General features: G+C 35.9%; 2 protein-coding genes across 2 annotated transcripts in view; one reads left to right on the top strand and one right to left on the bottom strand.

Annotated features, from left to right (window-relative positions):
* The window catches only part of raver2 (ribonucleoprotein, PTB-binding 2), a 90,373-nt gene extending 82,478 nt beyond the window's left edge, over positions 1-7,895 (top strand). Inside the window, exons 8-10 of the mRNA XM_073852549.1 lie at positions 1,937-2,059; positions 3,395-3,598; positions 6,666-7,895. Of these exons, the coding sequence (XP_073708650.1) occupies positions 1,937-2,059; positions 3,395-3,598; positions 6,666-6,803 (465 nt within the window). The 3' untranslated portion in view covers positions 6,804-7,895. The remainder of the gene's footprint in view (positions 1-1,936; positions 2,060-3,394; positions 3,599-6,665) is intronic.
* Positions 7,896-12,303: 4,408 nt separating this feature from the next.
* jak1 (Janus kinase 1) overlaps positions 12,304-14,587 on the bottom strand; it is a 33,897-nt gene continuing 31,613 nt past the window's right edge. The window contains 1 exon segment of the mRNA XM_073852548.1: positions 12,304-13,388. Coding sequence (XP_073708649.1) covers positions 13,287-13,388 — 102 coding nt within the window. The 3' untranslated portion in view covers positions 12,304-13,286.

Below are 14,587 nucleotides of genomic sequence, written 5' to 3'. Positions count from 1 at the left end.
TTGCTAATCAGTGTAGTGGTGCCTGGAGAAGTATATATGCTTCATTTGTGAATTTCGTTTTGAACTTTCTATTTGAACGCATTCGTTTTCTGGATCCTTGGACTAAAATGTTTACAGGGGTTCACTGGTTTAAGAAATTTCTGATCGTAAAAATCAGCTTCTTTTTATTTGTAAGGTATCGTTTTTATTATTATGTACTGATTTAAATTACTGGTGCGGTAGACGTATCGGGTGCAGGTGCATTAGGCGCAATCATCAAATACATTTCAAAGCAAGCCGGCTCCACGGTCCTGACTGCATCATCACTGCCTTTATTGGGTGTTTTGAGCGAATATTTACATTTATTCACATGACTGGATGTGGTGGACTGCCATGATTTTGGCGAATGCAGGACACTGAATAATGCGCATCAGAGGGGATTTAAAAAGTGGAAGTGTGTATACACCGTATACCTGCGTACATCCTCCACTACACCACCGTAGTAAATTGCCGTGCCACTGGTCTTTCATGTTTCTAACATGCAGTCAAGTGTATATGACATAAAAATATATTGTGTAATATCGTGCAATCAGTGCTATCTGCTAGCAAACTTTAGCGATTTTTTTGCAAACGTTTATTTACAAAACAACACCATAAACACAAACACAAGATTGAAGGTAATATACATATAATGAAACATTGTCATGAAAATCCTTATTAAAGGCAAAAATTACTTATATTTACAAGTCTGCTTGCTCGAGTGAGCAGCCATGTTGGAAATTTCTCTTAGCCCTTCGTTTGAAGTGAGGTCCTGAAAAATCTTCGTTTGGAGGGCTATCTGGCCCTTCCCCTTACCCCTACCCCTCCAACCAAAAGAGAAATGAGACACCCCTACCCCTTCACGTGAACGCGCCAAACGGAGGGGTAAGGGGTAGAATTGGGATTGAGCCTAAGTCTTGCCACACCACCATAAAGCCCAGATCAGTGGATTGCTGCAGTGATGTTTGTCCTTCTGTAAGTTTCTTCCATCTGCATGTGTGATCATAGAACTAGAGTCATAGATTCATAGATTCTTGGTCACCGCTCTAAACAAAACCCTTCTCCATCAATTTCTCAGTTTGGCCAGGAGGCCAGCTCTAGGAAGAGTCATGGTTGTTTCAAACTTCTTCCGTTAAGGGTATGAGAGACTATATGCTTCTGTGAACCTTCAATGCAGCAGAATTTATTTCTGAACTCTTCCCTAGATGTGTGGCTTTATGCAATCCTGTCTCTAAACTCTACAAGCATTTTTTTATGTCAGGGCTTGCTTTTGCTCTGATATGCATTTTCAGCTGTTAGACCTTTTATTAAGATGTATGAGACTTTCCAAATCATACCCATTTAATTGAATTTGCCACAGGTTAACTTTACTCTAAGTGTAGTAACATCTACAAGCAATATTAATGCTCCTGAGCTAAATGTCCCAGATAAGGGTATGAATACTTATGCAATGGAATCAATTTAAGTTTTTTAAAGCAATGTAAGGCAGTTAACATAAGGCAGAAACATAAAATGTATGAATACTTTTCGCAAGGCACTGGCAGCGTTTGTATAAAAATCAGTTAATTGTAACCTTTAATATTAAAGTAATGTAGTACCAACTGAATGTCATGTATATTTTGCAGCATTAATTGAGAGATTTTTTTTCCCTTGAGAAAACTTGCCATGATATATATCCAAAATAATCAATAATCTAATCTAAGCTTGTGGATCGAAATCAAATTGTGAAATTTGTGTCAATACCCAGCACTAGTTTTCGGGGGTTCTAAAGTAAGTAATATTTAAGGTCAAACGGGTTCTGATGACAAAAAAGGTTTGGGAATCACTTGTTATGAACTCATAATGTAATAAAAACTAATAGAAGTCCATGGAAAGTCCCCACCATGATAACAGATGTGTTTGTTTGTGTTTGTCACAGGTGGTGGTCACCTCCTCATACGGAGACTACAGTTCCTACATGCATGCTGTCAGTCAGTACTATTCTCAGACACAGATGAGCCAGACAGCTGCTCAAGTCTACCAGCACCGAGATGTCAGCAAGGTACTGTACACACACTCAAACACATCATGCTTAATCATGCTCACTTTACAGAGTACATTAACCATCTCTGTCCATCACAAAACTCAACAAACTGTGCAGGAATACACATATATATACACTGCAGCAAAAATGCTAAACAGTTAACATACTGCCCAAACATCACACTGTACTCTCTAGAGGTAGAAATACTCCAGCCGTCATACTTCTGACAGATGTCAGAAAAGTCAAATGCTTGGACTTCCACTGTGTCTAAGTGTCTCGTGGCTGATACGGCATATCTCTATGACGGATCGCTCTGACTTACTGCCAATCGTTCATACTGCCACAGACCAAAATAGATCAGAAATTAGACTTTCATTTCTATGTAGGCATATACAGTATGCAAACTGTATGCGACATAAAATCTATAACTGATTGCGTGCTTGCATATTACATGGTGTTTGCATATAAATGTGTCTTAGCAGTGTGTGAACACAACCACCATACAATGCCAAAAATCTATTCACTCCTTTTTTTAATAGCCAGAAAACCTAAACAGTCTCAATTATCAAGCCATTTTGATTTTCTGAGAAGTGTGATGTCATGTTGCCCAGGCCCCGCCCACAACCACTGACAGACTGTCCCGTATTAGCATATTTCCGCCATTTTCTCCATGCTCGAGAAGCTGTAGCGACAACAATGTCTCGTAAGCAATGCAGGTGTTTTGTATTTGGATGTTAAAGTGAACATAAGAGTCTTCATTTTCACCTGACATCAGAGCCACTGAGGACACAGTGGATTAGTTGTTTTTGATGGTAACGTGCCAATGAATACACTAAACACGAAAGAGAGGGGCGGGGTGAGCAGTAGCTCATTATCATTTAAAGAGCCACGCATCGAAACAGGTCGCCGTGAAGAGCTGTTTTTGACTAGGTAAAACGTATTGTTTTATACGACCATTGAGGAATTTTAATCAAGGTGTGTTGCAGACATTTCATGAAGACCCTAAATCATACCAACGTGTGGAAAATAGGCATCTGATGTCAACTCTAAAGACTCCATGCTGATTTATTGTGATAGAAGTTAGCTCATGTTTGTGTGTTAGTGGTATTTGTGTGGGGTGTTTGAGCTTATGTAAATGTAGTGGCAGGTGGTGTTACAGGTCAAACACACATTCCTCACTAAGTCTCATGACACTCTCAGGACATGAGATCCTGCTGAAAACACTCCATCACTCCTCAGCACAGCAGCTGTGTGTGTGTGAGAGAAAGAGCGATCTGTAATCTGAATAGTGTGTGTTGCATATGGAGAGATACTATATAAATCTATGTATAAAAGTTTGATGTTTCTCTATAGGAGGTGGAGGTGGTGAAGACCCCCTTGAGTGGGCCTCTGCACACCTCTCTGAATGGCACTGCTCAGACTCTGCTGCCCACCTACAGTGCCCTACCCATCATGCCAGGCTTCATCACACCGACACACACGCAAACGCATGCGCCCAGCCCTGCCGTGCACACACCCGCCACACCCACGGCCACCGACTGGAACAACTACTATTATGTGAGTGTGTGTTTCGTTCTATGTAAAGTGGGTGTATAATTGTGTGAGAGACAGAGAAGTGAAACAAACCACAAGCGTGTGAGATATTAGGACTACAGCAGACACCAGAAACACGGCATGTGTTTAAATACCAAATGTCATTTCATGTGAAAAGGCTAAGGCGTGATCACATTTTGTGGGCAAAGAAATTCCATGGCTTACTGAGAGGTCACTTCCAAACTAAGCAGCTTATAATTGGTTAATGCAGCAAATAAGGTTGTTCAAAGTTTAACTAGAATCCCATGTGAAGTCCACATGGAGAATGGGAATTTTGCCATAAAGTAGCCAGGCCGTAAATGCTATGAACTGTGGGCTCTACCTTCAGCTGTGGTCAGTGAATGTTTTTAAATACAGCTGAAGTCAAAAGTTTACATACATCTGCAAAATGTGAATTATTTTACCAAAATAAGAGGGATCATACAAAATGCATGTTGTTTTTAATTTAGTACTGACCTGAATAAGATATTTTACATAGAAGACGTTCACATATGGTTGAATTTATAAAAATGACCCCTTTCAAAATTTACATAAACTTGATTCTTAATACCGTGGTTACCTGAATGATTTTTGTGTAGTAATAGTTGTTCACGAGTCCCTTGTAGTGTTGTCACGATACTGGAATTTCTAACTTCGATACGATACCTTGAAAAATATCGATATTCGATACTATTTTCGATACCACAGAGAAAAAAACTGCCACAATATTAATTTAAGGATTTTATTAATATGAAACTTAATTTAAAGATAAATATAGTCTAGAACATGACAATGATGTATATGCATATGTACACTGCTACAGCCCTGTTCAGCTTCTTAGCTTCATTTGAGTTTGAGCTTCAAACTTTATTTGCTGTTCAAATACAACTGGTAGTGTAGGTCGTAAACTTGTTCTTTTTCTTTTTAGACCACACAATAACTAAACTAACTAATCTTATAACTTAAGTTAATGGTAAAAGATATTTGTTAGTTAACATGAATAAACAATGAAAAATACTTTCAAAACATTTATTAATCATAGTTAAAAATTAATTTAATCTATAATTTACTAATACATTAACCAATTAAAATCCAAAGTTATATCTGTTAATATTTTTTATTGGACCGTGCTAACATGATCCATTGTATTTTTATTACCTACCGTTATCAAAGATTCAAATATTCTGTAACAAATGCATTGCTCGTTCATAAATGCTGGTTAATACATTAACATTATTTGACGAACAGATTTTAATGCCGGATTCAACGATCCATGCAAGCAAACATGCGTGCATCACACACGAAAACAATGCTCATGACAAATCACAGAATTTAAGTAATGTTTTTTTTTTTTTTAAATAAAGTTAAATAAGCACAATTAATTTACATTTGACCGCAGTTAAAGTATTTACTCGTCTAAGATTCCTCAATCTGTTTATATTAACGAACTAAAAAAAAAAAAAAAAACGGGACAACACTCATATCAGCAACAATAATAGGCAATCTTATTTAATGATTCAGATGATAATGTTAAAATGAGAACAGTTCTTCTAGAATTGGGTGTCTGTCTTTCAGGTGCTTTGCGAAATTAGTGTTGTTAGCGCCTTTTGTTAGCACTGCTCTGTAGCAACTCTAACATATTGGCTTGCTTGTGCACTTCGGCTTTCCATGTTCGTTTGTTTCATATCTGAAATATTTCCAGATAGCACTCCTGCTGTGCTCTTTATCAAACAAAGCCGGTCTCGGGGTGCCGCACTCTCCTTTCTATTCGCTTCACTTGAATGAGACGGCACCGCGGTCACGTGTGGTGTTTGTAAACTCGCCTTTGTGTAGACGTGAAAGTGACAGCTCGGCTACTAGTATCGATACTTCGGGAAATTAGTATTGGTATCGTTCGGATATTTCAGTATCGATATTTATCGATATTTTTGACAACACTAGTCCCTTGTTTGCCCTGAACAGTTAAACTGCCTGCTGTTCTTAAGAAAAATCCTTCAGGTCCCACAAATTCTTTGTTTTTGTTTTTCAGCATTTTCGTGTATTTGAACCCTTTCCAACAATGACTGTATGATTTTGAGATCCATCTTTTCACAACTCGTATGCAACTATTACAGAAGGTTCAAACACTCACTGATGCTTCAGAAGGAAACATGATGCATTAAAAGCTGGGGGGGTGAAAACTTTTTGAATTTGAAGATCTGTAAATTTTACTTATTTTGTCTTCTGGGAAACATGTAAGAAACATTAAAAAAATAAATAAAGTTGTTATTTTTGTTTTCTTTGCGCACAAAAAGTATTCTAGTAGTTTCATAAAATTACGTTTGAACCATTGATGTCACATAGACTATTTTAACGATGTCCTTAGATCTTAGATCCAAAGATCTTACAGATTTAGCGTAACATGAAGGTCAGTAAATAATGACAGAATTTTCATTTTTGAGTGAACTATCCTTTCAAATATTAAATACCATTGCAACACCACCATTTATTAATGTTGTTGTGTTTTATGCCAAGAACAACTATTAGATAAGTTTGACAAGGCCAATAAGATTGCACGCAATACAATCCAAACGTGATATTTTAAGTTCATAAAGGCAAACAGTACTAACAATATGCAGAAAAGTTTATAGAACGATAGAAAGTGGCTAGTTCAACAGAATACATATACTGTGTATGCATTTCTGCTCTGCTCGATGGTGTAGAAAGTAGTAGGATTCTGGCCGTAACTTTATTCTTGAGTTGGAAGTGGAAGACTGACACATTGAGAGATAAACACCTCTAACAACGCTTCACTGATTCAACAATGGGCGCTTTATCGTAGTGCAAGAGTCAGAGAAAATTCCTCAGACGCGTGTGTGGGCAGAGGCAGACGGCGTCAGTCATTTACTGTATGGAACACAAAAAACCTGTCACTCATTTACTGTATGTCGCTCAAACTCCAACATAGTGAACAATGACTCACGTACATCATCATCAGCACCAAACAGGTGAACTCAGTCTAATAACTGTAATCGCTTCTGTTATAATCAACATCTCTTTCTTTCTTCCCTAGAGTCAGGCTAGAGGGCAAAAGCGAGAATACCCCACACTGCCTACACAGGAAGTGACATCAGAGGGGCCGTATGTAGGCCAGCACTCGCAGGGTCTTGGGGGCCAGTATGCCGACTACTTTAAGAAGAAGAGGATCTAACTCGCACCCGCACTCACGCTCACTCCTCGCTGTATGTTGCTGTTGTCATGTCCAGGCCTTAACTTTTAGTCTATAACCGATATTTATTAAAAGATTGTACATTTTATTGTGCGTAAGGAGATTTATGCCTCTTCTTGAACCGTACGTGGATGTGGGTACTGTTGTTATTTCTGTCAATCGCCAGACAGGGCTTCTTAAAATTGCTTTCTGTCCCAAACAAAGCGTTAAGATAATTGATATTTCTCTTTTTCTGTTCTGCCTTTGTACCTCTCTCCCAGGCGGGACGTACCATTCCACTCTAGAGGGGTTTCCGTGTCCGTGTTTTACTGTACAAATGGTTAAGGGCTGATAAAGATTGAGCTACACTCAGAGAATAACAACTTTCAAAGATTTTTTTTTGTTTCCTGACAGGGTAGGGCATAGCCAATGTATACTGTATATTCTGCGAAATGAGTGTATTTTTTACCGTGTACAGACATTGAGAATATTATTAATATTAACGTCTTGCTTAATGTGTCACTGTTTATCTCGACTATCGATGCGCTTTTCCGAAGTGTACAGGAAACGCGTTCATTAATCTTTAACGTGCGTCTCTGTACATACTGCTGTATCTGTAGGAACGATCAGCCATTCTGAATACTGCAGGAGCCTTAAAACACTGCGCTCAGAGAAGACATGGCTAAGGCAATAACCTCTACCTTCTCTGGAAAAACTACCACCGCGTACGTCAAGGTGACTTTTTTTTTTCCCAGGTGTCGGTGGGGTGACCTCCACACAACGTTCAGCTGCGATGCTGCCAGTGGTTGCTTTTTAATAATAGTATGAATAATAATATATTAGTGTAGAAGTAGTAATAATCTGCTGGAAGGATGTGAAGGGTTGAAGTGGTAGTGTGTATGGTAAAACTGATGCCCTGATGCAAACACCCACATGGTAATAATCTAACATAATGCCTTTATATGGATATTAGTGGTCTGTTATTCTGTGGTTTAATCTCTTTGGTTCTTTAACGGAGAGAGTCTGTATTTTAGTAATTTTACGCTGCAAAAAAATCCTGTTTTTAATCAATATCTGCCTTTTCACCCAAATATATATATACACAAAAATGTATATAAATATACATGAGATGTGAAATATTAAAATAATCTGTTGAAGATCAGTATTTTGTCACGTTGTGTGGCAGATTTTTGCATAAATCTCCCAATAGGACAAAAAAAACGTCTTAAAGGGATAGTTCACTAAAATATGAAAAATCTGTTTTTATTTTATGTTGTTCCAAACCTGAGGAGCCCAACAAAAGTTTTTTTTTTTTTTTAAAGTATGTTACTCTGTAATATTTACTAATATAAAATATATTAAACATATTTTTACCTTCATTTATATATATATATATATATATATATATATATATATATATATATATATATATATAGGTATAAAAATATGTTAGTATATTTTATATTAGTAACTATTTTATATATATATATATATATATATATATGTGTGTGTGTGTGTGTGTGTGTGTGTGTGTGTGTGTGTATATATATATATATATATATATATATAAATGAAAGTATAAAAAATATGTTTAGTATATTTTATATGGTTATTTTTTATTTTATGGTATATAATTACTACACCTTAGAACAAAAAATATAAAAATTAAATTTTATATATATAAAAAACTTAAATTTTGATATTTTCAATGTTAATATTTTACATTGTAAGCTTTAGTAATTTTGTCAGCACAAATGTTACATTTTTATATTTTAAATTTGAACATTTTAATGTTAATGTGTATGTATGTATGTATGTATGTATGTATGTATATATATATATAAACATTTTGTTTTATGTCTTAACACATTTTCACATACATATATACACACATTAAATAATAAAACACAATTATATATATGAAATGTGTGTACATACGTATATAACACACTTTCGATTTTTATATTTTAATTTTCATATGAAAATTGTCATACATTTTTATATTTAACATTTTAATGTTCATATATATATATACACACACACACACACACACACACACACACACACACACATTTTCAATTTTCATTACTAAAGCTTACAATTAAAATATTGAAATTAAAAATATTAAAATTTAAGCTTATTTTGTCCCCAGTTTGTTTCAGTAATTCTAGTACTTCAGCTTCAGGATTTCTAACATCCGTTTACTTTGTAAGTTTAAGTCTTATTCAATATTTTAGTAGTATCCAATATTTTAATTTAGCTTTGTTTTAATAAAAAAGGTTCACAGTTTTCAGTTTAATTTTAGTTAATAATAACAGTGCTCTTTACAATTAAAGTCAGTGAGGTGTCATTTTGTTTTTGGACCCCACTGACTTTTATTGTATAGAAAATTTTTTTTTTTTTTTTTTAATTGCATAATTAACAATACATGTGAGTAAATAACATTTTTCATCTATAAACTATCCCTTTTACCTCACACTGAACTTGTTTTAAGCACATTTCACTATTATTAGTGGTAAACAAGACAGATACTCATTAAAAAATGTGATTTTTTTTGCAGCACACTGTGTTGGTGACTGGTTGGAAGCAGTCTGCCAGCAGATTGTCTTTAAAAGGAGCTGTTGTTTGGCTTTGCTACCACATAGCACATACAGGCGTTTGCCTGGCGCGTTCATCCGTTTATGATTAAGGCTGTGTGCCTTCTTTTTTCTACTCTTTTGAAGTGATTGTCTCTTGGTTATTCTTTCTCTCAGAAAGCCATTCTCTCACCTTCACATCAGACCGACAACACTCTCGAGGAGGAGCCTCTGTTATTGCGTCCTATCTATGTTGCCTTTTTGTGTAACGACAAGCATAAAGACAATCCCAAATTTACCGTACCTGAGGCTCTGTGTCCCACTTTTAGCACAAAACCACCATTTATAAAAACATAGGCCTTTTTTCACAGAAAAAGGTTAAGATATAAATGTTAAAATGAGCGTTTTTAGTTTACCCTTTGTTCTGTGTTCTCAAGTTTATAGATAATCAAAAATGGGATTTGTTGCAAAAACGACACTCTTCAGTACAGGGATTAAAATATAAAGCACATGTACTTCAGTCACCTTCCCATGAGTCTCCTCTCTCCTGTTCTCCAACCGTACCACTGCTCCAAATCAAGCCTTGAAAAGAGGTTTGAGTTACTAAACAAAGTCAATAATCTCTTTAAATTGTGCCTATTTTGCATTTATGAACTTGATATATCTTACCGTTTTCGCTGAAGGTCAACAACTCATTCCCTTGTATTTCAAGTCAAAGCTGTAATGTTTTACCCCTCTGAATGTCATAAATGTACACCTGTGCGCTTGTATCTCAAAGCTTTTTTGCAATACTGAAGTGTCTCTTATTGATGTAAAAGGTACAGTCGCCTGTTGGTTCAAACACGCAGGGTTATAACACTATTGTGCTTTGTACACACATTGCAGCCTGTTGTTAGTTTAAAGGTTGTAACGTTAGTTTGTTTTTTTTCCACCTTGAATTAAGATTTTGCAATATTTTATAATCCAAACTCTATTGATATTGCTTTACTGTGAATAAGCTATTTTTAGAAACAGTGGAATTTAAATGGTTACTCCACCCCAAAATTAAAATTCTCATTAATAACTTACCCCCTATGCCGTTCCAAACCCGCAAAAGCTTCGTTCGTCTTCGGAACACAATTTAAGATATTTTGGATGAAAACCGGGAGGTTTGTAACTGTTCTATTGACTGTCAGGTAAATTACACTGTCAAGGCCAAAAAGTATGAAATTCGTCGTCAAAGTAGTCCAACCACAAAAATAAACAACTCCTCTCCTCTGCATCGCCATAGCGCCATTTTGTATAGTATCCCCTACGCGGATACGCTCTTTTCGTTCGAATTAAAGCGTAAACAAACGTAGAAAACGTATCCGCTTGACGCAGCTGACAGAAAACAGCGTACGCTGTTTGCGTCCAGGGGATACTATCCAAAAAGGTGACGCGGAGGAGAATAATTGTTGAATAAACTCGTTATTTTTGTTTTATTTGCGTACAAAACGTATTCTCGTAGCTTTCTAAAATTATGGTTAAAGCACTCATGGTAGATGGACTATTTTGACGACGTCTTTTATACTTTTCTGGGCCTTGACAGCGTTATTAAAGGAGTAGTTCACTTTCAGAACACAAATGTACAGATAATGTACTCACCCTCTTGTCATCCAAGATGTTCATGTCTTTCTTCAGCCGTAAACAAAAAGAAAAAATAAAAAAAAAGTGTTTTTTGAGGCAAACATTGAGATTTCTCTCCATATAGTTGACTTCTATGGTGCCCCCGAGTTTGAACTTCCAAAATGCAGTTTAAACACAGCTTCAAAAGGCTCTAAAAGATCCCAGCTGAGGAAGAAGGGTCTTATCTAGCGAAACGATCTGTCATTTTCTAAAAACATCTACAACTTATATACGTTTTAATCTCAAATGCTTGTCTTGCCGAGGTAGATGAGCATTTGAGGTTAAAATGTATATAAATTTTTTTTTTTTTTTTTAGAAAATAACCCATCGTTTCACTAGATAAGACCTTTCTTTCCTCGGCTGGGTTCGTTTAGAGCCCTTAAAAGCTGCATTTTGAAGTTCAAATTTAGGGGCACCATAGAAGTCCATTATATGGAGAGAAATCCTAAAATGTTTTACTCAAATAACAATTTCCTTACGACTGAAGAAAGAAAGACACGAACATCTTGGATTACAAGGGTGTGAGTACATTATCTGTACATTTTTGTTCTGAAAGTGAACTATTCCTTTAACTTGGCAGTCAATGGGACAGTTACAAACCTCCTGGTTTTCATCCAAAGTATCTTAAATTGAGTTCCGAAGATGAACAAAGCTTTTACGGGTTTGGAACAACCAGGGGTAAGTGATTAATGGCAAAATTTTCATTTTGGGGTGGAGTACCTTTTAAGCATGCGTATACTCCTGCAATACAAGAAAAAAAAATCTTTTTTCTCTTTTTTTCAGTAGATGTTTTCAACGCTTTTGAGTATTTAACAGCAAAAAAATATTGTATTTATTTTATGTGTATTTATGTACATTTTACCCTGTTGGATACAATTTTGTTGTCATTCTTTTTGAGGGAAATTGGTTTGGGTTTCATTTCGAGCAGATGGAATTGTTTTGCATTCCACATTAAAGGACAGAAAAATTATGTCTTTTGTCGTTTTTGTTTCCCATTGACCATTCTCAGCAGATATGAATGCATCGACGTGCATTTCACAATGCAAAACCACATGACACTTCCACCTGGGAGATGAATCATTTTCCCTTTTCAGGAACCATGTGTGAGGATTAACCATAATCTGATAATCAAATGGGAATTAGTGCCTCTTTGAATATCTAGTCTTCTTTTAGCTATATGAATAACAGCTAAGGCTTTTAAGATGCTAAACTAATTTCAGTGTATACATCCTGATCCTTCTCTTCACCATCAGCATCCATCTTGTTGTAGACAATGACAAAATATCTGCATGTTGCACTTCTGTTAATCACATTTTAATTCCATTTTGATAAAAAAAAAAGGAACAGATAAAATACTAAGGTATTCTTGGGACACGATTAATTCAGTTTGTGAAAGTTAGCGAAGTCTGGAATATATTTGCACAACATAAAATATGAATTATTTTAGATATTTCATAAGCTCTATTGCCCCCTAGTGGCCATTTGAGGCATTTTATTAAACCCATGTTCTCCTTCCACATTCTCAGAATCCTCCTCTTCAGTTTTCCATGGCAAATGTGAAGCTCAGAGAGGAAGTGCAGCTATTTGAATGTGGCATCTTGACCGGCGCATGCTGTTTCAAAGTTCTCCGGTAATCCAGCACGTTTGGAATTTTCCAAGGAGGACAGCTGTCCGCTCCAAGTAGGACAAACTTACAATCTTTGAGTGCATAACATACTTTGCACGTCAATCGTCTCATGAGAAGGGGTACGATCCACTTGACATTCACTCATCAAAGCTCCAAATCTACATTCTGACACGTTCCTCGTCTTCCAAAGAACAACAGTCTTCTTTTATCACGTCTCTGTTGTTGCATACGCCTCACGATGTGCATGCTGTAATGCACCTTGGGAAATAATGGGTTTTTCATACATGCATCATGGTGGCTGCTGTGACACTGAGGCACGATATGAAGCTGAGAGTGATACGAGTCTGCATTTGAACTTGAAGAGAAACATGAGCGACTCGAGACTGGCAGTTACATATTTGCATATTCAGAGATACCGGCTGGACAACGTCTAACTGTCCACTTCAGTGGTTCTGGTTTTGGCTATTTCAAAAGTTTATCTGCAGTTTATCATTATGAGGTCATAAAGTGTGGGAAGGAGAGTATATTAAAATAGTGCTACAATGCACAATTAGGCTTTTTTTTCTTGGGATGTGTAGGGCTTTGTCTCTTTGGGACCAAACGAGGCAGAGTCTGCATCCCGTCTTATTTCCAGAGTTACTGATTTTCAATCATCTGCTGAAAGTCGGCAATCAGGCTTTTGAAGTCGATCCGTTTTTCAGGTGTCGCCTCCCAGCATCTCCTCATCAGACTGTACAACTGTCAAAACACGAAAGATTACAATCAGACACAAGCCCTGGAGCGCACCTCATACCTGCGGTTTAATCATCCAACCCTGAGCCATCACAAAAGAAAAAAACGTGCGATTCCACAATTCATAAAGGAGGGAATATCCTGTGGCAGGATTTACAACCAAAGTATGACAGCAAAGGGGTTTGTAAATATTGTAAAAAACAATTAAAAAGCAAATAAATAACAGGTTAAAAACAACAACACGTTAACACAATTTATGCAAATAAATTAAATTTAGGAATTATGTTTGCTCAAAGAGCTAATATTACTGTCAGTTACCACATATGGGAAGTTTGACAGTTTGTAAAACTGTTGACAGTTAAAACACCTTGACATCTAATGGACGTCTATGGAGCAACGGTCGCTCCTTAGACTTCCGTTGCATGTGTGGGTGGGGACTAGAATTCCTTAGAATTCTCTATCATTACTTAAGATCTCAGATATTACTTTAAGCACAATATTATTATACTATTACTAATATGATCTGTAACATACACTGCTGTTCAAAAGTTTGGGGTTAGTAAGATTTTTAATGTTTTTAAAGAAGCCTTTTCTGCTCATCAAGGCTGTGCTTATTTGATTAAAAATTGCAATTTAAAATAGTGTTTCTATTTGAATATACTTTAAAATATAATTTATTCTTGTAATGCAAAGCTGAATTTGAATCAGCATTATTACTCTAGTCTTCAGTGTCACACGATCCTTTAGAAATCATTCTGAAATGCTGATTTATTATCAGTGTGGGAAACAGTTGTGCTGCTTACTATTTTTTTTTGGAATCTGTGATACTTTTTTTTAGGCTTCTTTGATGAATAAAAAGTTAAAAAGAACAGCTTTTATTCAAAATATAAATCTTTCCTAACAATATAAGTCTTTACTATCACTTCTGATCAGTTTAACACACCCTTGCTGAATAAAAGTATTCATTTCATTCAAAGGAAAAAAAAAGTACTGACCCTTAAACTTTGAATGGTACTGTATATTGTTACAAAATACTTCTTTTTTAAATAAATGATGTTCTTTTTAACGTTTTATTCATCAAAGAATCCTGAATAAAGTATCACAGGTTCCAAACAAACATATTAACATGCACTGTTTCCAACATTGATAATAAATCAGCATATTAGAATGATTTCTGTAGGATCATGTCACACTAAGGACTAGAG

This window comes from Garra rufa, chromosome 12 (assembly GCF_049309525.1).
Source record: "Garra rufa chromosome 12, GarRuf1.0, whole genome shotgun sequence".
In the NCBI taxonomy this organism is placed as follows: Eukaryota; Metazoa; Chordata; class Actinopteri; order Cypriniformes; family Cyprinidae; genus Garra; species Garra rufa.
This window is presented reverse-complemented; position numbering and strand designations above follow the sequence as displayed.